Source organism: Dreissena polymorpha, chromosome 2 (genome assembly GCF_020536995.1).
Source record: "Dreissena polymorpha isolate Duluth1 chromosome 2, UMN_Dpol_1.0, whole genome shotgun sequence".
NCBI classification, from domain to species: Eukaryota; Metazoa; Mollusca; class Bivalvia; order Myida; family Dreissenidae; genus Dreissena; species Dreissena polymorpha.
In genome coordinates this window covers 81097980-81123248 of record NC_068356.1, presented here as the reverse complement: position 1 = coordinate 81123248, position 25269 = coordinate 81097980, and the positions used below count along the sequence as shown (strand labels likewise).

At 35.7% G+C, this 25269-nt stretch overlaps 1 protein-coding gene across 1 annotated transcript in view; it reads left to right on the top strand.

Annotated features, from left to right (window-relative positions):
- Window positions 1-18656, top strand: part of LOC127867771 (neural cell adhesion molecule 1-like) — a 119661-nt gene extending 101005 nt beyond the window's left edge. The window contains exons 17-21 of the mRNA XM_052409155.1: window positions 5962-6151; window positions 9688-9756; window positions 12102-12158; window positions 12897-12972; window positions 13493-18656. Coding sequence (XP_052265115.1) covers window positions 5962-6151; window positions 9688-9756; window positions 12102-12158; window positions 12897-12972; window positions 13493-13588 — 488 coding nt within the window. The 3' untranslated portion in view covers window positions 13589-18656. The remainder of the gene's footprint in view (window positions 1-5961; window positions 6152-9687; window positions 9757-12101; window positions 12159-12896; window positions 12973-13492) is intronic.
- The last annotated feature ends 6613 nt before the right edge of the window (window positions 18657-25269 follow it).

Below are 25269 nucleotides of genomic sequence, written 5' to 3'. Positions count from 1 at the left end.
TGTGCTTATGGTGAGTTTTTGTGATTGCCTTTTGTCCATCGAGGGTGGTCAACATGTACGTTGTTAACACTCTAGAGGCCACATTTATTGTCCAATCTTCATAAAACTTGGCCAGAATATGTGTCCCGATGATATCTTGGACGACTTCCACTTTAAAAACATGGCCGCCAGGGAGCGTGGCAGTTTTTCTTATATGGCTATAATTGAAACCTTGTAAACACTCTATAAGTCAAATTTATTTCCAATCTTCATGAAACTTAGTCAAAACATTATTTCTTATGATCTTTTAGATGAGCTAAAAATGGTGTGGTATGTTGAAAAATATGGCTGCCAGGGGGCGGGGCATTTTTCATTACATGTCTTAGTAAAACCTTGCTAACACTCTGAAGTCACATTTTATTCTCATCTTCATAAAGTAAGTCAGAACATGTGTCTCAGTGATATGTTGGAATAGTTCCAAAATGGTTCAGGTTGGTTGAAAAACATAACCACCAGTGGGCAGGGCAGTGTTCCTAATATGGCTATAGTAAAACCTTCTTAACACTCTAAAAGTCACATTTATTGTCCAATCTTCATGAAACTTAGTCAGAATATTTGTTTTATGGATACCTTGGATGTTTTCGAAAATGGTTCCAGTCTGTTGAAAAACATGGTCACCAGGGGGCAGTGCATTTTCCTAATTATTGGCTTTAGTAAAACCTTGTAAACATTCTAGAAGTCATATCTTTTAATCCAATCTTCATGAAACTTTGTCAGAACATTTGTTTTAATGATATCTGGTATGAGTTTGAAAATGGTTCTGGTCTGTTTAAAAAATATGCCTGCCTGGGAGCAGGGCTTTCTTCATTATATGGCTAAAGTTAAACATTGTTAACACTCTAGAAGTCACATTTATAGTCTTTATGAAACTTCATCAGAACCCTTGTTCTAATAATAGCTTGGCTGACTTTGAAAATGGTTATTGTTCATAAAAACACATGGCTGCCACAGGATGAGACATTTCTCCTTATATGGCTTTAGTGAAACCTCCCTAACACTAGAAGACATTTTGGTGCAATCTTCATGAAACTTGGTCAGAACTTTTGTCCCAATGAAATCTCAGTTTTGGTCCAATCTTCGTGAAGTAGCTTGCACTTTTTCAAAATTGTCTAGTTATTGTAAGGTCCCATTTACTTTCTCAAAAAAGTCCAAATTTCATATGCTTACACCTCAATTATTAACTTTATCAAATTTCTCCGTTTACAAATCAACAAAAATGGTACACCTTAACAAACCCTTGACTTTCATTAGAAGATGTTTACAACTCTTACTTATCATTAATACTTCTCAGTTTGAGCGACTATGGCCTCCATGGCCCTTTTTTTTAGCTCACCTGATTGCTCTGGTGAGCTTTTGTGACCGGTCTTTGTCTGTCGTATGTCCGTCTGTCCGTCCGTTCGTCCGTCCGTTAACATTTGCTAGTAAACACTCTAGAGGCCACATTTCTTGTCCCATCTTCATGAAACTTGGTCAGAAGCTTTGTCCCAATGAAATCTTGGCCGAGTTTGAAACTGGGTTGTTCCGGGTCAAAAACTAGGTCACTTGGTCAAAAAAAAGAAAAACCTTGTAAACACTGTAGAAGTCACATTTCATGCCCAATCTTCATGTAACTTTGTCAAAATTTTTGTCTTAATGATATCTTGGTTGAGTTCAAAAGTGGTTCCGATCCGTTGAAAAACATGGCCGCCAGTGGGCGGGGCAGTTTTCCTTATTTGGCTATACAGAAACCTTGTAAACACTCTAGAAGTCACAATTTTGCCCAATCATCATGAAAGTTGGTCAAAACATTGGTTCAATTGATGTCTCGGACGAGTTCGAAAATGGTTGAGATCGGTGAAAAAAATGGCCGCCAGTGGGCGGGGCATTTTTCTCCTAATGTATATAGTGGCAGTTTTTCCTATTTGGCTATAGAGAAACCTTGTAAACACTCTAGAAGTCACAATTTTTGCCCTATCATCATGAAAGTTGGTCAAAACATTGGTTTTATTGATATCTCGGACGAGTTTGAAAATGGTTGGGATCGTTGAAAAAACATGGCCGCCAGTGGGCGGGGCATTTTTCTCTATATGTATAGTGAAAACAGTTGAAGTCACATTTTTGGCCCAATTTTTATGAAATTAAATTTGCTCAGAACATTTGTTTCCTTGATACAAGAGTTAAGTTCAAAAATGGTTCCGGTCAGTTGAATAACATGGCTGCTGGGAGGGGGCAGTTTTCTTATTATCCCCCCCCCCCCTTTTCGAAGAAGAGGGGGTATATTGTTTTGCTCATGTCAGTCCGTCTGTCCACCAGATGGTTTACGGATGATAATTCAAGAGCGCTTATGCCAAGAATCATGAAACTGCATATGTACATTGATCATGACTCGCAGATGACTCCTATTGATTTTCAGGTCAAAGGTCACAAAGGTCAAGGTCACGATGACCCTAAATAGTAAAAGGGTTTCCGGATGATAACTCAAGAACACTTATGCCTAGGATCATGAAACTTCATAGATACATTGATCATGACTCGCAGATGACCCCTATTGATTTTCAGGTCACTAGGTCAAAGGTCACGGTGACCCAAAGCAGTAAAATGGTTTCCGGATGAAAACTCAAGAACGCTTATGCCTAGGATCATAAAACTTCATAGATACATTGATCATGACTCACAGATAACCCCTATTGATTTTCAGGTCACTAGGTCAAAGGTCAAGGTCACGATGACCCTAAATAGTAAAATGGTTTCCGGATGATAACTCAAGAACGCTAAGGCCTAGAATCATGAAACTTCATAGGTACATTGATCATGACTCGTAGATGACCCCTATTGATTTTCAGGTCACAAGGTCAAAGGTCAAGGTCATGATGACCCGAAATAGTAAAATGGTTTCCGGATGAAAACTCAAGAATGCTTAGGCCTAGGATCATGAAACTTTATAGGTACATTGATCATGAATCGTCGATGACCAGTATTGATTTTCAGGTCACTAGGTCAAAGGTCAAGGTCACAATGACCCAAAATAGTAAAATGGTTTCCGGATGATAACTCAAGAATGCTTAGGCCTAGGATCATGAAACTTCATAGGTACATTGATCATGACTTGTAGATGACCCCTATTGATTTTCAGGTCACTAGGTCAAAGGTCACGGTGATCCGAAATAGTAAAATGGTTTCCAGATGATAACTCAAGCACGCTTATGCCTAGGATCATGAAACTTCATAGGCACATTGATCATTACTGGAAGATGACCCCTTTTGATTTTCAGGTCACTAGGTCAAAGGTCAAGGTCATGGTGACCTGAAATAGTAAAATGGTTTCTGGATGATAAATCAAGAACGCTTATGCCTAGGATCATGAAACTTCATAGGTACAATGATCATGACTGGCAGATGACCCCTATTGATATTCAGGTTACTAGGTCAAAGGTCAAGGTCACGGTGACCTGAAATAGTAAAACGGTTTCTGGATGATAACTCGAGAACGCTTATGCCTAGGTTCATGAAACTTAATCGGTATTATGATCATGACTCGCAGATGACCCCTATTGATTATCAGGTCACTAGGTCAAAGGTCAAGGTCACAGTGCCCAAAAAACGTATTCACACAATGGCTGTCAAGGTCACGGTGACTCATCTTTAAAAAATGGTTTCCGGATGATAACTCAAGAATGCTTACGCCTAGGGTCATGAAACTTCATATGTAAATTGATCATGACTCACAGATGAAATAATGATGAAACTTGACCAGGATGTTTGTCTGGACAATATTTAGGTCAAGTTTGACATTTGGTAAAGATTGAATGAACTGACTCCTCTCAGGTGAGCGAACTAGGGCCATCTTGGCCCTCTTGTTTAACGTAATATACTATTAAGTCCATTTTCCCCAAAAAAACTTCAATGACTGGTTAAATTTCCACAGATTTACATTACATTTTATAAATTTTTTCCTAAAGCAGACTATGTATGTCATTTTTGCAATACTTAAATACAGCCTTGTTTTTGGAAAACTGGGCTTAAGACTTGTGCTATAAGTGACATTGTGGATAATAGCCTGTGCCAACTGCACAACCTTTTCGGGGATGACACAGGCTATTCTGGTACAACACTTTACGCACATGCATTAAGCCCAGTTTTCCCAGAACCAGGCTCATGTGTTGGTCACCTTATTCAAAAGTTTCCAAGTCAGTTAAAATATTGCCAAGGTAACTGTCAGTTTGCTCATTGTCAAGTGGTTACATAGTTAGAAGCATGGAATATACCTATCAAGTAAACCCATTCATTTTGTTAAAGTTTTCATTTGTTGTGTCCTGGAAGTGTGTTACCTACCCAACTTTTTAAATGTTGTATTAATAATTTTATGTGATATATTTGTTCACACAATCATATTTTTTCTCCAAAAATATACATGCATACAGTAATCATTTATATTTTTTATCTACCAATGAAAGGGAAACAATTATTTTATTTAAAAATACCTATGCATTTTTAACATACTGGTAAGAAGTCGCCAAGACCTTATAAATATGGTATCTGCCTGGTAATCGGGATGTCACGGTTCAATCAAACCTGGGGTAGTGTTCTTAGATCTACCCCATAGACACCAAGTACTGGTTCTTCCCAGGAAATGGACTCTACCCCATAGACACCATGTACTGGTTCTTCCCAGGTAATGGACTCGGGAGCATTTCAATAAGCTTTTGATGCAAAAATTGAGCTAAAATAAATAGGTTTAACTAACTTACTGGTATTTGTTTGGTGACCTACATGTAATAGTGATAAGAAAAATGAAGTTTATTTGTCATATAGCAAAGGATTGCTTACAGGTAAGTGATGACTGAGTTTAAGGCTCTGTAAATAAATCCTATGTATTGAAGATATTCTTGGCTTTGTACAAATGTCCTGTAAATTAATACTATGCATTGACTTAATATTTCCATGTGTCTCAGCCAACATGATTGCCTAACATGTTTATGTTATTTGACGTGTAATAAATACATATTCAAACAATTATTCAAATTGTATTTGCATAGTATATTATTTTGAGTTATTTATTGTGTTGAAATGACATTGGAACCATGAACTTGCATGATATTTGCCATTTACTTACGCTTGCCTTTATCAGGATTTATTGAAAATACAGACCATGTAACCTTGCATATAATCTAAATTCATTAATCATGACTTAATACATTTTGTTGGTGATATATCTGAAGGCATAACGGTAATTAGATCTCACTTAAGGCCTTTAACTTGCCTTATTTCATGTCCTATTTTTGTGTTATTTCTTCAAACTTCATGTCCTTTTAGTAAATCCTGTGCCTATTTAACAAATACATAATTGATATAGGTACACAGGTTTTAAGCCTTTCAAGTTGAATATAAAAAATTGTCTTTGATCTGGCATTATGTTTGTGCGCATGATAGAAAATCATATGTGCCTTGCTCAGGAAAATCAGGATTAAATGCATGTGCATAAAGTGTTCTTGCAGATTAGCCTGTGCAATACACACAGGCTTATCAGGGACAGAACTTTCCTCCTATTCAGGACTTTCTCTAGAAAGAGATTTCCTTTTTACAACAAATCCATAAAAGCAGAAAATGTTGTCCCTGACAATACTTCATGCACTGCATTTAGCCCCGTTTTACCAGAGCAAGGCTCATAATTAGTCGCATTCTGAGAAAACTGGGCTTAATGCATATGTGTAAAGGTGTCGTCCCAGATTAGCCTTGCAGTCCGCACAGGCTAATCAGGGACAACACTTTCCGCCTAAATTGGATTTTTGCTAAGAAGAAACTTTATTTAAATGAAAAATGTCATAAAGCGGAAAGTGTCGTCCCTGATTAGCCTGTGCAGACACTTTAAGCACATGCATTATGCCCAGTTTTCTCAGAACATGACTCATGATAAACTTCTTTCCATCTGCGTATTCCTGTCAGGTGTCACTGTCAGCACTGGCATCATCATTTGCATCGTCGTTGGGATCTTCTTGGTTCTCCTGATCATCGTGGACGTAATCTGCTGCGTGAAGAATCGCTGCGGGATAATAATGTGCATTCGCGAGAAGGTCGGTGGTCATTCAAGCGAGGACGGGTATTCAGCCGCCAAGACGGACGATGTGGAAAACTTGTAAGAAGCTGTCAATTATATTAACCCTTTGCATGCTGGGAAATTTGTCGTCTGCTAAAATGTTGTGTGCTGAATTTCTAAAATTAGCATTTTTTCAACTTTTTAGCTCACCTGATTGCTCAGGTGAGCTTTTCTGACCGGTCTTTGTCTGTTGTATGTCCGTCCGTCTGTATGTCCATAAACATTTGCTCGTAAACACTCTAGAGGCCACATTCCTTGTCTCATCTTCATGAAACTTGGTCAGAAGCTTTGTCCCAATTAAATCTCGGCCGAGTTCGAAACTGGGTTGTGCTGGGTCAAAAACTAGGTCACAAGGTCAAAAAAAGGAAAAACCTTGTAAACACCGGTGAAGTCACATTTCATGCCCAACTTTCATGTAACTTTGTCAAAATGTTTGTCTTAATAATATCTTGGTTGAGTTCAAAAGTGGTTCCTATCCGTTGAAAAACATGGCCGCCAATGGGCGGGGCAGTTTTCCATATTTGGCTATAGAGAAACCTTGTAAACACTCTAGAAGTCACAATTTTTGCCCAATCATCATGAAAGTTGGTCAAAACATTGGTTCAATTGATGCCTCGGACGAGTTTGAACATGGTTGAGATCGGTGAAAGAACATGGCCGCCAGTGGGCGGGGCATTTTTCTCTATATGTATATAGTGGCAGTTTTCCCTATTTGGCTATAAGGAAACCTTGTAAACACTCAAGAAATCACAATTTTTGCCCAATCATCATGAAAGTTGGTCAAAACATTGGTTTTATTGATATCTCGGACGAGTTTGAAAATGGTCGAGATCAGTGAAAAAACATGGCAGCCAGTGGGCGGGGCATTTTTCTCTATATGTATATAGTGAAAACATGTGAACACAGTAGAAGTCACATTTTTGGACCAATTTTCATGAAATTTGCTAAGAACATTTGTTACCTTGATACGATAGTTGAGTTCAAAAATGGTTCTGGTCAGTTGAATAACATGGCTTCTGGGAGGGGGGCAGTTTTCTCATTATGCCCCCCCCCTTTCGAAGAAGAGGGGGTATATTGTTATGCTCATGTCGGTCCGTCTGTCCACCAGATGGTTTCCAGATGATAACTCAAGAGCGCTTATGCCAAGGATCATGAAACTTCATAGGTACATTGATCATGACTCGCAGATGACCTCTGGTTTTCAGGTCACTAGGTCAAAGGTCAAGGTCACGATGACCCGAAATAGTAAAATGGTTTCCGGATGATAACTCAAGAATGCTTATGCCTAGGATCATGAAACTTCATTGATACATTGATCATGACTCACAGATGACCCCTGTTGATTTTCAGGTCACTAGGTCAAAGGTCACGGTGACCCAGAGCAGTAAAATGGTTCTGGATAACTCAAGAACGCTTATGCCTAGGATCATGAAACTTCATAGATACATTGATCATGACTCGAAGATGACCCCTATTGATTTTCAGGTCACTAGGTCAAAGGTCAAGGTCACGGTGACCTGAAATAGTAAAATGGTTTCTGGATGATAACTCAAGAACGCTTATGCCTAGGATCATGAAACTTCATAGGTACAATGATCATGACTCGCAGATGACCCCTATAGATTTTCAGGTCACTAGGGTAAAGGTCAAGGTCACGATGACCTGAAATAGTAAAATGGTTACTGGATGATAACTCAAGAATGCTTATGCCTAGGATCATGAAACTTCATTGATACATTGATCATGACTCGCAGATGACCCCTATTGATTTTCAGGTCACTAGGTCAAAGGTCAAGGTCACAGTGCCAAAAAACGTATTCATACAATTGCTGCTAAGGTCACGGTGACTCAATTTAGAAAAATGGTTTCCGGATGATAACTCAAGAATGCTTACGCCTAGGATCATGAAACTTCATAGGTACATTGATCATGACTCGCAGATGAAATAATGATGAAACTTGACCAGGATGTTTGTTTGGTCAATATCTAGGTCAAGTTTGACATTTGGTAAAGATTGAATGAACCGACTCCTCTCAGGTGAGCGAACAAGGGCCATCTTGGCCCTCTTATTCCAAAAAATACTATCAGAATAGTGGCGTCTCATCTGGATCCAAACTGTTTGCGAATGCCTTCAAAATTCGGTTCCAGCACTGAAAGGATTAACCCTCTATTCCTAAGATTCTCAATTTGACTTGTTTGCTGTCCCATCAAAAATCAAATTAAATGAAATACTTGTCTTACATGAATAAAGTTTGAAAGGATTTATTTTAAACCCTAAGATACTGATGAGCAGCAAACAGCATAAGACCTAAAAGGGTTAAACTTGGATTTAAAGGCACAGACATCAAAATTATATTATTTTAATATTTTATTATCCATATACTCTGCATTTGTTCTTTCAATAGGTGTTTTTTAACATTTAAAGAAATGCACAATTGTTTTAGAAACTTTGTTTTGGAATATATTTGAAGAAGTGGGGATATATTGTTTTGCACTGCTAAATTTTTTGGTCATTGGCTTGGTCCATTTCATGTCCACATGATATCTTCAGAACTCCGTCATCCATAATTAATTAAATTGTTTATTAGTGATGAAAGGAAGAAATCAAATTTCAGGACACCAGGTAACTGGTTATGTCACAGGGGAATGTAACAATAAATTAAATTGTTACAATAGTGATTTTAAGTACCGTAATACCCATGCAAAGCATCCATAAAGAAGACTTTTGAATGTGATACAAAACCTATTAATTGATTTGGTGTGTGCTCTGTGAAAAGGGCTTTAATGCATATGCATAAAGTGTCATTCAAGATTAGCCTGTGCAGTCCACACTGGCTAATTAGGGACGAGGCATTCCACTTTCATGTTATTTTATGTTTAAAGAAATTATTTTCTTAGCAAAAAACTTGTTTAGGTGGAAAAAGTTGTCCCTGATTAGCCTGTGTGGACTGCAAGGGCTAATCTGGGATGACACTACGCACATGCATTTAACCCCCTTTTCACAGATCACGGCTCATTTTTATGGCTTGTTTAGTTCTTATTTGTGGAGGTATTTAAACCCTTTATAAAAAGGTGGGGGAAGGAGAGGGGGGATACATGTGGTGGGGGAAGGAGAGGGGGGATACATGTTTTACAAAAATCTCTTGTTGTCACATTGCAATAATTTTAATTTGAGTTCATACCACACATGACCTTGACGTACCATGAACTACATAATTGAGGTTATACAGTGATGATTAAACGAGAGCGTCTGATATGCTGATAATTGCCTGCTGCCACTGAGGCTTGAGCCCCATTTATTTCAGAACCATATTTCAAAGGCTTCATTTCTAACCATTAGATACAGATGAGCAGCAAACAGCATAAAACCTGAACAGACTGTGAGTTACTCGCAGGCTGTTCTGATTTTATGCTGTTGCACATAGCCATTTTCACTTTGTTTATGAGTGGGAAAGGGTTAAAAAAGTAAAATGTGTTTGTACAAAAAAGAAGTTTGTCACAAGGCCAGAAATTGTGCTTCCAGTTAGGACCCCTTCCCTGTGGACACTGGTTGTGATTCTTATCCCATGTTTTAGAGCAAAGCGTGATGAGTTGATGGAGGAAGTGAAGGCAGCGGAAGAGGAGAACTTGGAGAATGCAGAGGAGTAAGTGTCCTACATTGTGAAGCTATCATTATATGAGAGGCAGTCTGGTATAATAGTGTATAATGCATTTGTGTTAAGTGTCCCACTATATTAGCCTGTTCAGTCCACACAGGCTAATCAGGGATGACACGTTCTGCTTTATTGGAATTATTCATTTAAAGGAAGTCTCTGCATTAAACCACATTTTCCCATTTATATGAGCAAGGCAAATAAATATTTTGTGCAACAAATCGAACCCAATTTCAATCCTTTTAGTTTAGATAAATTTTATTTTACATTGATTGCAACACAAATCTTTTGCTTTTATAAAGACATGTTTGAGCCAATTTCCTGGTTAAAACAGGTCTTGATATCTTAAGCAAGAATCTTGAGAGCGGTCCATGAGCAGAGAATGAACCTGGGACTTTATGATAACTAGGACGACACCATTATTGACTTTGTCAGCATGACATCTCTCCTAATTTTAATTTAAACCTGTATACTATACTAGTAGTTTGATTATATCAAAAGCCTTACAGTTATATCGACAATGTTGAGTTTATTTCATGGGAAGAACCAGTACAAAGTGCTATGGAATGGGGGGTCTTATATGCCGCCTTAGAGACAGGCATATATGTCAATTGGAGATGCTACATGTTGATCAAATTGCCCAGGTGCCCGCATTACCAGGAGCTAAATCTGACCAAAGTCTACTATCCCATAGCACGGAGTGTCTGTCAGGAGGCATGGTATATGCCCATTGTACCTCTCCTTCATCTTGAGCAAAATATTGAAAATAGAAGGCAAAATTGACAGTTTGATATTGGACTTAAACAATTTCTTGACTTTCATTTCACATAGGTCATGGACATATAGATACTATTTAAAGTGTATTGAACTTGTTGCCTATAATCAGGCATAACTAATAGTACTATTGTTCATGTCATTTAAACTATTTTAATCTGCTTTCAGTTACTATGAGCTATGGCTATTATTGGTGTTTTTTGATCCCTGTTTGACTGGGGTGGGGAGGGGGGTCAACTATCAAAACTCAAGTCCATTACTCATGTCTTTTGATCTTTATTTCAATGGGGTTTTTTACTATCATAAGCCAAGTCCATTACTCCTGTCATGCGATCTCTCTGTTTGACTGGTCCAATACTCATGTCATGTGATCTCTATTTGACTGGTCCATTATTCCTGTCATGTGATCTCTCTATTTGACTGGTCCATTACTTCTGTCATGTGATCTCTATTTGACTGGTCCATTACTCTTTTCATGTGATCTCTATTTGACTGGTCCATTATGCCTGTCATGTGATCTCTCTATTTGATTAGTCCATTACACTGCCTGTCATCTTTCATTACTTATGTTATTAGATCTCTCTATTTGACTGGTCAATTACTCCTGTCATGTGATCTCTATTTGACTGGTCCATTACTTCTGTCATGTGATCTCTCTATTTGACTGGTCCATTACTCCTCTCATGTGTTCTCTCTAATTGATTGGTCCATTACTCCTGTCATGTGATCTCTCTATTTGACTGGTCCATTACTCCTCTCATGTGTTCTCTTTAACTGACTGGTCCATTACTCCTCTTTGTGTTCTCTCTATTTGATTGGTCCATTACTCCTGTCATGTGATCTCTATATTTTACTGGTCCATTACTCCTGTCATGTGATCTCTGTATTTTACTTGTCCATTACTCCTGTTGTGTGTTCTCTATATTTTACTGGTCCATTACTCCTGTCATGTGATCTCTCTATTTGACTGGTCCATTACTCCTGTCATGTGATCTCTATATTTTACTGGTCTATTACTCCTGTCGTGCGTTCTATCTATTTTACTGTTAAATTACTCCTCTCATGTGATCTCTATATTTTACTTGTCCATTACTCCTGTCTTGTGATCTCTATATTTTACTGGTCCATTTCTCCTGTTGTGTGATCTCTATATTTTAATGGTCCTTTACTCCTGTCATGTGATCTATATATTTTACTTGTCCATTACTCCTCTCATGTGTTCTCTCTATTTGATTGGTCCATTACTTCTGTCATGTGATCACTCTGTTTGACTGGTCAATTACTCCTGTCATGTGATCTCTCTATTTGACTGGATCTATACTCCTGTCATGTGATCTCTATATTTTACTTGTTCATTACTCCTGTCATGTGATCTCTCTATTTGACTGCCCCAATACAATGTACTCCTATCGTGTGATCTCTCTATTTGATTGGTCCATTACTCCTCTCATGTGTTCTCTCTACATTGAATTTGACTGGCCCATTACTCCTCTCATGCAATCTCTCCATTTGATTGGCCCATTACTGCTGTCATGTGATCTCTGTATTTTACTTGTTTTCAGTGAGAAAAAGGAGCCATTGCTACCAGATGAGCAGCAAGTTGACACAGTTGATGAAAGGTGCGGACATTATCTTATAGTTGACTATATAACTGTTTACTGTTTATTGGCAAATGTATGTATCTGAGCCTTGCTGTGGCAATTAGAAGCTTAATGCATTGTCATCCCTGATTAGCCTGTCCAGTATCCACAGGCTTTTCAGGGACAACACTTTCTGCCTAAACTTGATCTACTGTACAAAGAGACTTCCTGCTCACAAACAAATCCATAAAACTGGACAGTGTTGTACCTGATGATCCTGTTCAGACACTTAAGCCACTTGCAGTAAGCCATGTTTTTCAGGGCATGGCCCATGTACATGTATATATATTATATGATGTCAGTAATGGACAGGTCATTATTAGAATGGTTGTAATAAAATATTGGAAGGGAATTAGAATTTAAAATACAGGTATTTAAATCATTAAGGAAAAATGCAAATTTGTTCCAATACCTTTTGCCTTCTAGTTTAGAAATAATGTTCAGTTGTCATTATTAACGTGACAATTATGAATTCTGATGAAAATCAAAGTGGTTTACTTTCCAAGCATCAGAAGAGCAAAAAGTTGATAAACCTGTTTTGTTAGACATGCTGAGAATGAATTCAGATATCACAGTTATCAAATGTTGCAATGAACAAGACTTTGAAATGTTATATTTGGGCAAAGTTGTCATTATCAATACAAATATCTGTATTCTTGGAAGTTTCAGTCTTTTCAGTATTTTCATCCATGAATATGACATATCTTGTGATTGCAGTGAGCCTGCCCATGAGGTGAAGGAGCTGGAACCAGAAGACAAAACTGAGCAGCTGGAGGCACCGGCCTCTGAAAAGGTAACAGGATATATTTGAATCTCAATCTGTGAAAATGAGGCTGATTGCATGTTGATAAAGTGTTTTCCCAGATGAGTCAGTGCAGTCCACACTGGCTAATTAGGGCAGCCACTTTTTCCATGAAATTTTTATTAAAAGGAATTTTGTTCAAAAAACTAAAGTAAGGTCTTAGCATAAAGTCTCGTCCCTGATTAGCCTGTGTGGACTGCACTGGCTAATCTGGGATGAAACTTTACGCACATGCATAAAGCCCAGTTGCATCAGAGCGATGCACATTTAAATCTGCTAGCAGTGGTTACCTCCCCTATTAGTGATAATCACTTCCTTCACAAGTTTCCATCTAATTTTAAGAATACAATAGTTATTGTTGTCATCTTGCCTTATTAAAATCATGCTGTTCAAATTTATATTTTTTAATATTGTTTAATATGTTTGCAGATGGTGATATTTATGTTGTTGAGGGTGATACAGTTTATTATGAAGCTGCTGCTAATTTTGATGTCATCATGATAAATTTCAGCCCCCTGCTGAGACCGACACCCAGTCCCCTACCCAGGAAGAAGCCAGCTCCACCCCTGGGGAGACTCCAGAGTCCAGGCCTTCTGAGGGCGACTGAAGCCCGCCACCCCTGTCCCTCTGACACTTATGAGCTGTGTTTTGGGAAAACTGTGCTTAATGCATGTGTGTAAAAGCAGTCTGCACAGGCTAATCTGGGACAACATTATCCCCTTGCACTGGATTGTTGTTCAGAAGATAACTCCTGTATACGAAAAATTCTATAAAAGCGGAAAGTTTCGTCCCTGTTTAGCCTGTGCAAATTGCAAGTTTCTCGGTAATTGGATTGTTGCTTGAGTGAACAGTGGTATGACTTTTAAGTAAGCCCTGTTTATAATTGGATAATTTGTTTGATACACGGTTCACACAGTTTCTATACTTTTTAATTCAGTAAAAACTGTGAAACTTGTGTCTATGTGGGGGGGGGGGGGGGGGAAACATTATTTTACTTGTATGAAGTTTATGTGATGCTGTAAGTGTCAAAGTGTTTGGTGGTTTTCATTAATTTCATTATTTGTCAATATATGTTTGTATATTTTTAATATTCAGTGTGTTTTGTTAGTGAGGATTAATTTCTTACAACAATGTTCATGTACCAAACAACAGTTTACATATGGTTTTTCATCTGACAATTGTATTATGTCAAAACTTTTTACAGTGTCTACAGAGTACAATGTGTATGTATATGTGTACACATAGGTTTTGTGGGTTAAACCAGATATGATCATTATTGTGTAACTTATTTTTTTATAAGGGACCAATAGTAACTTGTAGTAATAAGTACTTAGAAATATTCTCGCACATTGTTTTGTTTGGCTGTGACAGTATCAAGCATTTACAACTGGGTAATTAATTATTTTCACATTTGTCTGATTTACATGTTGTGTTAAGAAAATTACTAATAGGGCTTTGTTATAATATGCAATACTCAGTATATAAATTATTGTTATTTATTTTATTTCAATATCAATATATTTTTCCATTTAGATGCTAAAATATTTTTTACAGATCAGTTAAATTCCAATTGGGTTATGTTTTCAAAGTTATTAAAGCAACTAATACTAGTTTAACAAAAAATTATATATGTTGATATATTGAAGTTGGTGATTATATGAATAAGACATCTAAAGTTTATGTCTTTTCTAGATTGACATTATTTTGCTCTGTGCTCCTACCTCTAGTAAAATGTGCTTTAGATTTTTTTACCTCCAATACATTAAAGAAGAAAACTCTATCTCATGTTATGTACAGAAATAGATTTCTAAAATTGTTTACCTAGACTTGCAGAAAATGCCTTGCCTCAGCAAATATAGCATAATTAAGAGTTTGTTAATGCAACAATTGTGTCGTGTTCTGAGAAAACTGGGCTTAATTCATGTGCGTAAAGTGTCTTCCCAGATTAGCCTGTGCAGTCTGCACAGGCTAATCACGGATGACACTTTCCGCTTTTATGGTATTTTTAGTTTCTAGGAAGTCCTTCCTTACCGAAAATCAAGTTAAGGCGGAAAGTGTGGTCCCTGATTAGCCTGTGGGGACTGCACAGGCTAATCTGGGACGACACTTTACGCACATGTATTATGCCCAGTTTTATCAGAACAAGACACATTTACTGAATGATTAGTGTCTTTTGCTGCTTTTAAAGTAGGGTCATCCTTCTCCCATGAGGCTATGTTCACATGTGTTTGAGTATTTGAGGACACAGGCTTTCCTGTCTTTTAACCCTTCACCACTTAGATAAGTATTTTTACGCATTTTTTGTCCCTTATAATAAAGTTATATTTAATTGTAGACCTTTTTTAACCAGGTTTTCCAAAGGAAAAAACTGGTTATTAGATTGGCGAATGCGGGCGGGCTGGCTGGCGGGCGGGCGGAACAAGCTTGTCCTGGCCATAACTTTGTCGTTTATTGTGAGATTTTAAAATCATTTGGCACATTTGTTAACCATCATTAGACGGTGTGTCGCGCGAAAAAATTACGTCAATATCTCCAAGGTCAAGGTCACACTTTGAGTTCAAAGGTAAAAAATAGCCATAAATGAGCTTGTCTGGGCTATAACTATGTCATTCATTATGAGATTTTAAAATCATTTGGCACATTTGTTCACCATCATGGGACGGTGTTTTGCACGAAAGAATCAAGTCAATATCTCCAATGTCAAGGTCGCCACGACTAAAAATAGATTTATTTTAAAACAAACTTACAAAGGGGGTTAATTTTGTTTGTTCATTTCAAAAGTTCAGTTTGAGTTGTCTCCCTTTATCAGATTTGTTTTCACAATGAAAACCTGGTTTTGTGACAATTTTGTCCCTTGTTTAAAACTAAATTCAAGTTTTTAAAGGCTTCATATCCAACCCTTAGATACTGATGAGCAGCAAACAGCATAAAATCTGAACAGACTGCCAGTTACTTGCAGGCTGTTATGGTTTTATGCTGTTTGCACATAGCTATTTTCACTTTGCTTCTGAGTGGAAAAGTGTTAAAATAGTTATAAATAAACTTCTGTAATTATATTTTTACCATGTTTTTGTTTGACTCTGTCACTTAAATCTCATTCTCAATACGTGGAGACATGTAATGGTCACATGAGGTTTCTGTATTATATTAGGGATCATTTATGTTGTATCACCATCACAAAATGCCATATTCTAAAAATCCTACTTGAAAAGGCCAGCAGATATATTTGTTTTTGGTGTAATATTGCATTATATCAGACTGTTAAGGTAGACGAAATGAGCCTTGCTCTGGGACACCTAGGTTTGATTCTTGTGCCTTGAGTATAGTCCCAGATTAGCCTGTGTGCACTGTACGCACAAGAATTAAACTCAGTGTTAAGGGGCAACACTTTACGTCTAAAATGGATTTTTTTCAAAAATGAGACTTTCTTAAAACAAGCAATTCCATAAGAACGGAAAGTATTGTCCATTATTAGCCTGTGCAAACTGCACATGCTAATCTTGGACGACACTTAATTCACATGCAATAAACCCCGTTTTTTTCAGTGTGATGCTAAAATGTATGTGAATTGTCTCCCTTTAAAGTGATAGTTTAAGCAATATTTAACTGAAAACAAACAAGTCATCTATTTTACTTTATTCTATTTAGTATTTTTACAATTGTAAAAGGCGTTTTTGCTATTAGAATTTATCGTGCTAATATTTTTCTGTATGTCTCTAAATAACATAATCTACAGACGTATATATATATTTTTCTTGAGTGATTTTTTAGTTAACTGATCTCAGATCAAGTTACAGATGCTGCTAATTGTGCCATTTCACAAACATCCATACATGATCCCAGTCTATGTTATACTGGCACACTGTTGCTGTTATACCACACATCACCGTTTCGTACATCAAGCTATTTATTGAAGTTATATACAATGTCTTTAAGTCATAAAAATTATTTTAGTAAAACTACTAAAATTTCATCAAATTCTATACGTTTTTGTCTGTTTTAGTGTTTATAGTATGTATATTACATTATCATGCTTAAACCTGTTAATACTAAAAATTGCTACGTATTTACAACTAAAGTTAAGATTATCATAGGAAGATGCGTGTATACTGGCCTTGAAAAGCTGTACTACTGCCTATCATACAAACATTTACAAGAAAAACGGTCTACAAAAAGGCATTTTAATAGTGATTCCCTAAGCATCCATTATAATTTTTTCCATTTCTTGCAAAATATGATTTACTCCTGAAAAGCTTACTTGTTTTAGCTTTGACCATTTTGCCTTTAAGCTATTCAGCTTTTATTAGTAGTTTCAATTTCAAGATAGTAATTGTTCAATGCACACAGATTGAAAATTCATTACAATATTTTATATATTTGGAAATAGTTACTATGGCTTTGAACACCTAAGATCCTCTTCTTTTTTGATGACTGATTTATGTGTTTTCCTAAATAAAGGAAATATTTTGTGAGACATTTGTCTTTGAAATACCTGAAAGGTCAACAAAGTGTTATTGTATATTATAGTTGTTGTCATTTGTTACGTATTCTTGCTTTTGCACAGTTATAGGCATATTTATTGTTCATTGACAGTCATGTCCTTTGTGTTGTGGGTTTTAACAAAGTGTGAATACATTTGATCTTACTTTGTTGTATTTTATTCTTGTATAATTGTACATATTTGTGTAGGGATTTTGTATGTGTATTTTTTTCATATATTGTGTCTGTAAACGTTTGCAAAATTTATTGATCACTATGTATACATGTATACGCTTTTAAAATTGCACATTATTGCTTATAGTACCAGTTTTGATTAGTACCGGGTAATTTGTATTTCTTAAGAATAGAACAACATGTTTTCATCAAATAACTTAAGAAGAGTACATTTTTCTAAGAACTAAGTGAATATTCTGCGTTTTGTATTAGTCTATCCTAGCGAATAAGTGTAATTTACATTAAAGGAAAACATATGTGAATAATTAAACACGTATAATTGGAATACCGGTAAATGCGGTAAATGCGTTATATTTCTAACAAGAACATCAACCATCCATTGTATTGGAACATTGAATTCCACGTCTTTGGCTAGTAAGTGTTTGCACAATATTTACATGCTATTCTGCCTTTTTCGGTGTTGGTATTGTTAGTTATACTTGCATATCATCACAGATAACAAACTTGAGAGCTGCAAAAGAAAACCATGTTTATGGACAATAGTCTTTCGAGTATTAGCAAGGATGAAACGTTACTTAAACTTATCACTTAAAGGACATTTTGGTGACGATCCTTGTTCCGTTTTTATGTTATTTTAAGTTTTAAGGAAGTGTCCGAAAATCAAGTTAAGGCGGAAAGTGTCAGCCCTGATTAGCATGTGCGAACTGCACAGGCTAATCTGGGACGACACGTTACGCTCATGCATTAAGCCCAGTTTTCTTAGAACAAGGCTCAAATAATGATTTTATGACAATCTATGGACGCGCATTTCCATATACATGCGCGCTTTTCTTGCTGCTCTAGACTTTAATTGGAAATTCAGTGGCAACGTCGGGATCGGCGTCTGCCATAGGACATAGCCAGTGTAGGTCGTGTATTTAATTACTCATGCTTAAAGTAAGCAGTATTTGCGTGTGATGTTTCAATTATGTATATGCTTAATAAAAAACTTTCGTTATTAATGGATGTTCGTTATTTTTAAAATCATCATTTGACCGTTTACTTAAAGACACACACCTTGAAATTAAAATACATGTTTATCAATACATATCGATGCAATTTGAAAGTGTGCTAAATTGTCATTAAATCTATAGCCTAGTTAGCAAGTTATTTTATTATTTTTTTAAATTTAAAACCGAAAGTAGGATTTCTATACGTATACGTCCATTTCGATTAGCGCGATTATTTTTAAGTTTTAAAGCGCAAAAATACGGATTTCTACCTTGTAACCACCAGATATATTCCCATTGGCATAGATAAAATTAAATGTATAGCCTAGTTAAAAAGTTTGTTTTTTTTATTTTAAAACCGAAAGTAGGATTTTTATACGTATACGTCCATTTCGACAAACGCGATTATTTTTAACCAGGTTTTCCGAAGGAAAAAACTGGTTTGTTTGTTTTATTTGTGCATACATGTCAAGCAATTTACAATTCAATGCAATCAAGGCAATAAATAACGTATAGATTGCATTATTATCATATTCAGAAACATGCATTACATGAATGGTGCCATTTATCACAGATCCAAATTAGATTACGACATGATGTATACACAGGATAACCCGTAAAGCTTAGACATGTAAACATGAAAAAGCTTATTTCCAACGGGGTCCCTAGATTTAGTCAAACAGATCTTATTAGATAGACGAATGTCGACTGGTGGGCTGGCGGGCGGAACAAGCTTGTCCGGGCCATAACTTTGTCATTACGTCAATATCTCCAAGGTCAAGGTCACACGTCGAGTTCAAAGGTCAAAAATGGCCATAAATTACTAGTCCGGGCCATAACTATGTCATTCATTGTGAGATTTTAAAATCATTTGGCACATTTGTTCACCATCATGGGACGGTGTGTCGCGCGAAAGAATTACGTCAATATATCCAAGGTCAAGGTCACACTTCGAGTTCAAAGGTCAAAAATGGCCATAAATGAGCTTGCCCGGACCATAACTATGTCATTCATTGGGAGATTTTAAAATCATTTGGCACATTTGTTCACCATCATCGGACGGTGTATCGCACAGAAGAATCACGTCAATATCTCCAATGTCAAGGTCGCCGAAAATAAAAATAGATTTATTTTTAAACAAACTTACAAAGGGGGGTAATTTTGTTTGTACATTTCAAAAGTTCAGTTTGAGTTGTATCCCTTCATCAGATTTTTTTTCACAATGAAAACCTGGTTTTCTGACAATTTTGTTCCATGTTAAGTTTTAAAGCGCAAAATAACGGATTTCTACCTTGTTACCACCAGATATATTCTAATTGGCATAGATTGAATTAAATCTATAGCCTAGTTAGCAAGTAATTTGTTATTTTTCAAACGATACCTCTTTGAAAGTAAGATTTCTAGACGTATACGTCCATTTCAACAAATGCGATTATCTTTAAGGTTTAAAGCGCAAAAAAGACGGATTTCTACAGATAGATAAAATATGTTTCTTATTTATACTTAAATTTACTTTCATTTCAAGGTGTGTGGCTTTAAGGTAAGTGAATAAACCCAATATTGATACCGTTACGCCGATTTTGTCAGGTCCAAATTTAACGGTGATTCACAGGGGGCACGCCCCAAAACATACGCGTATGATATGTATTTCAATTGAAATTTAACCAAAGGAGAAATTGAGATTGTGAAAATATAAGGTTATCCTTAACTGATCATTTTATAAACCAAATACCAACCTTAAGGTCCCTTAACAAAGCACTTTCGCATACATGTATTTACAGCACGCATGCACGACCGGGTACTGTGTGTTTGTTTTAAAAAGGTTTTTTTCCGCGTGACGGTAACGGATTTAACAAACAACCAAATGTTTTTTGAAAAAGAATCGTTTATAATTTTACATTGAAGATAGTAATTGTTTCAATGAACGACCGTTTCTTGGTTGATACACTCGGCGTTCACTGTGACACCCTCACAGACTTTGACCAAAGTGTGTCCATCCGTTCACTGTGACACCCTCACCGACTTTGACCAAAGTGTGTCCATCCGTTCACTGTGACACCCTCACCGACTTTGACCAAAGTGTGTCCACCCGTTCACTGTGACACCCTCACAGACTTTTACCAAAGTGTGTCCACCCGTTCACTGTGACACCCTCACAGACTTTGACCAAAGTGTGTCCACCCGTTCACTGTGACACCCTCACAGACTTTGACCAAAGTGTGTCCACCCGTTCACTGTGACACCCTCACAGACTTTGACCAAAGTGTGTCCACCCGTTCACTGTGACACCCTCACAGACTTTGACCAAAGTGTGTCCACCCGATCCACAAATCGTCATGTCAAGATCGGCCCAGTATGCTTCAATGCACCGATAAAAATGCGTTGACAATGTACTATTGAAATCGTTTACATTTTCATACTAATAAAAGATTCTTCGAAAAAGATTACCGGTCAGATCAACACAAACTAGGTATAACAATATAATTACCAAGAACAATGATAAACAATATTCGTCTCTGCAAAAAATAGTTCCATTAGTTTATTTGATAGATTAATAAGGTTCATTTTGTCGACAAAACAATGTCAAACAGACATTAAAAAGTTTTACCAGAAACTATAATAATAATAATAACTTTATTTCACGAAGATAACACATTAAGAAATAGCATATCTTTTTTACAATGTGGTCTTCAAAAAACACAGTATATGTAAATATAACTCAACAATGTCTAGCATACTGCAATCAGCCTTAAAAAAATTTACAAAAGCATCATATAATGAAAATAATAATACTAATACAAATAATATTAATAATATAAAATGAATATTTATAAAATTACAATAATAAAAATATTAATAATAATAAAAAATAATAAAAATAATAACAATTATAATAATAATTATAATACTAATAATATGGTTATTTCGTTCTTTATAACAACAGACAATCACAAAGCAAAAAGAAGAAGAATAAAATACCCAAAGGCAGTATTTTAATCCATACAACCCACAATATCAAAAAAGGTTTTGCGTTTGTAGCAAATGATTTTTAAGGTGCCGTTTAAAGGAAATAATTGTAGGTGCTTGTCTTACATTATTTGGAATAAGGTTCCATATATTTCTCGCACAAAAGGAAAAATTACGCTTTCCGTAATTCGTTTTAAATGCAACATATGATAAATCGTTGTGGGTGGTGGACCTAAGAAAGTATGTATTGTTATTTGATACCAAAATAACGTCATCAAAATAAGGAGGCATTGAGCCATCTAAAACTTTGTACACTATAGTCCCAACAAGAAATTTACACCTTTTTTCAAATGACAACCAGCCCAGTTTATTGAAAATCGGAATTGAAGGAGAGGAAAACGGCTTATTCATTATTATTTTTGCAGCACGTTTCTGTATCGAAATTACCTTCTTTAAATTTGATCTTGTGGCTGAGCACCATATTGTACAACAATAGTCCATATGTGGTAAGATGTATGAATTATAAAACAACTTCATTGTTTCATAATTTAGATAGGGTTTAATGCGTTTTAATAAGGCTAGCTTTGAGTTGAGCTTTCGACAGACGTTATTTATATGCAGTTTCCAAGTGAGATGTTTGTCAACAGTTATACCAAGTAAATTATGATGTTCAGCTTGATCAATAACAATGTTGTTGATTTTAAGTAATAAGGTGTTTGCAGACTTTTTAGCACTGGAGAATATCATGCATTTAGTTTTGTTTAGATGAATTAACATATTGTTAAAAGAGCACCAATTTGATAATATATCTAAGCCATTTTGCAAAGTACTTTGAATGCTTTTAATGTCAACATCAGCTGCATGTAAGGAAGAGTCATCTTCATAGAGATCTAACGCTCCCTTTTGAAGGAAAAACGGCATGTCATTAATATATATTAGGAAAAGAAGAGGGCCGAAAACAGATCCTTGAAGTACCCCGGCTTTTATAGTTTGAAAAGCCGATTGTTGTGTTCCGAATTTGACGCATTGTTGTCTGTTAGATAGGTACGACTGCATCAAGGTAAGCACACTCTCAGAGAAATGATACATGGAAAGTTTTTTAAGTAAAATATCATGATCTACTAAATCAAAGGCTTTCCTAAGGTCAAGGTATACTGTCCCTACAATTTTTCCAGAATCTATGTTTTGTAGCCAAGAATCTATAAGTCGAATCAATGATGACTGACAAGAATGATTTTGACGAAAACCAGACTGGAAAGTATGCAACAATTGATGTTTTTCAAGAAATGACTTCATTTGATTTGAAATGTGTCTTTCAAATATCTTAGAAATAGTAGGGAGTATGGAAATGGGTCTATAGTTGTTTAGGTCATTTTATCTGATTCTTTATGCACAGGCAATATATATGCATTATTAAGCTTGTCCGGAAAAATTCCACTTTGAATGCTCTTATTTATGATTGACGTTATTGAGCCGACAATGGTATCACCACAATGTTTGAGTATATCAGAACCGATGTTGTCAAGGCTAGGTGCTTTATTGTTTTTTAAACAGTCGATTATTTTACGGACCTTCAATACTGTTATTGGTGCAATTTCAAATAAATGTGTTTTTAGTTTATCATTGAGATATCTTTTGAATTTTGTATAATTATATGGTTCAAATTTAGTTTTGGTGACCAAATCGGAGATGTTAGTAAAATGTGTGTTGAATGTGTCTAAGATCTCAGGAATGCTGTCAATGGTTGTATTATTTACGTCAAGCGTTAATGGCAGAGTGAGGGAAGGATTTGGATGTGCAAGGGAATTAATTGTTTTCCATATATGTTTTGTTGACACATTTTCCTTTACTGAGTTATTATAGAAACTATTTCATTTGATGACATTGGTTTCGTGAAAAAGAGAAAATATTTTACTTTATTAACTTGAAAGAACACCCAAATTCAATTAAGAAACAAGGTTTATTGATTTTTACTGATTTTTTAAGAGCAATTGTTATTTTTATCAAAATTTAATAATAAAATGCCTCAAACAAGTCAACTTTGTAACTGAATCAATTAAAAAATAGAGATGCTTTACAAAAGTATCAATTAGTTAAATAATATACCATCTTCCCTATTAATTGTTCATTTATTATTTCCGATAAACTACGTTAAATGCCACTGTTAAATAAGGAGATTTGAAATATTAAAATAAACAAACCTATTCTGATGACACCACATTTTGTTTAAACAATGGACCTTAGAAATCATTTACTGCATTAATAAACACATATATTGATTGCAAAAATACTACGGTGACATCAAATGTGATACGAATTCATTCCGTAACTTTAAAAAAAATCTAAATTTTCAGCGATTTATCATTCTATTAGATAAACTTTCATAATGTTCGTGAGTAAAATATTGAACATAATCTACCCCCTAAAATATATGAATTCAAGAATTGTTTTCCGAGATTCATAAATCATCTGAGCGATGGAGTCAAAATTGAAGGCGAAATAGCCCTCACACAAACACTTTCGAACAAATTGTAAAAAAGATGGGGCCGATTCATATACAACTACTACAAACATAAAAACATCTAGTATGCCAAAACATTTAAATGGTTTCTATTTATCGCATATAAATTTAAACTTAGTTATATACAATTTGTGTAATTTATGCAATCATATCACAGTATCACGGGTAGGTTTCTCTTATTGTATTTGTTTATCAGATCATAAAAAAACACATTTTATTCAGAAAAATACCCGAATTACTTTTATATTAAAATGAAAAGAAACTGTAACCTCACTTATTTGTTATATATGCACATGTATAACGTTCATCAACATACAAAATGCTAAATAGAACATTATTTCTAAATGTGTATATTATTACTTAAACGTGCATGGACATTATGTTGTCATTAAACATAATGTTTTGTTACGTTTTGTACTTTTTCAGTATGATAGCAGATATCATTAATAATCATTTAATAAAAAACTGTATAAATCGTATAAATATGAAACAAATCAATAAAAAAAAGCTTTTTAACGCATCCGTTGACTTCATACTTGAAATGCTAAGACCGTGGAACGTTAACCCATTTATGCCTAGTTGACTCTCCTATCCTTCTAAATTGGATCAATTAATTTTCAAAATTAGGGATGTCTAGTAAATTTATTTCTATATTTAGAATATTTCTTGCAGAAATTCCTTTTAAGCAAACAGCGCAGACCCTGTTTGCCAAGGCCTTTTTTCTAGACGCTAGGCATAAATGGGTTAATTCCCATCGACTGCCCCTGCCAAATGTACTGAACAAGACCAGCGGCACAAAATATCAAAATAGTATCTAAATGAAAAAATAACAACGTTGCATTGTATTTTATTTCAATAACAATATATTTGACTAAAATAAATTGGTCATGTGCGTCTTGTGAGATTTACCAAATTAAACCCACACATTGGTTTCATAGGCTACGGCTTGTCGTCTAAGTCATGATAATTATTAAAGAGACTTTGCATTTGTATATAGTCTAGGACTCTATGAACAATATGGACTATTCTACGCTAGCCGACATTGAGCGTATCCGTGGTCTAGTAATAACTCGCTGGAGCCAGAACTCGGGGGTAGCACGCTCGATCCCTGCTAAACCTGATGATAGCCGAGCCACG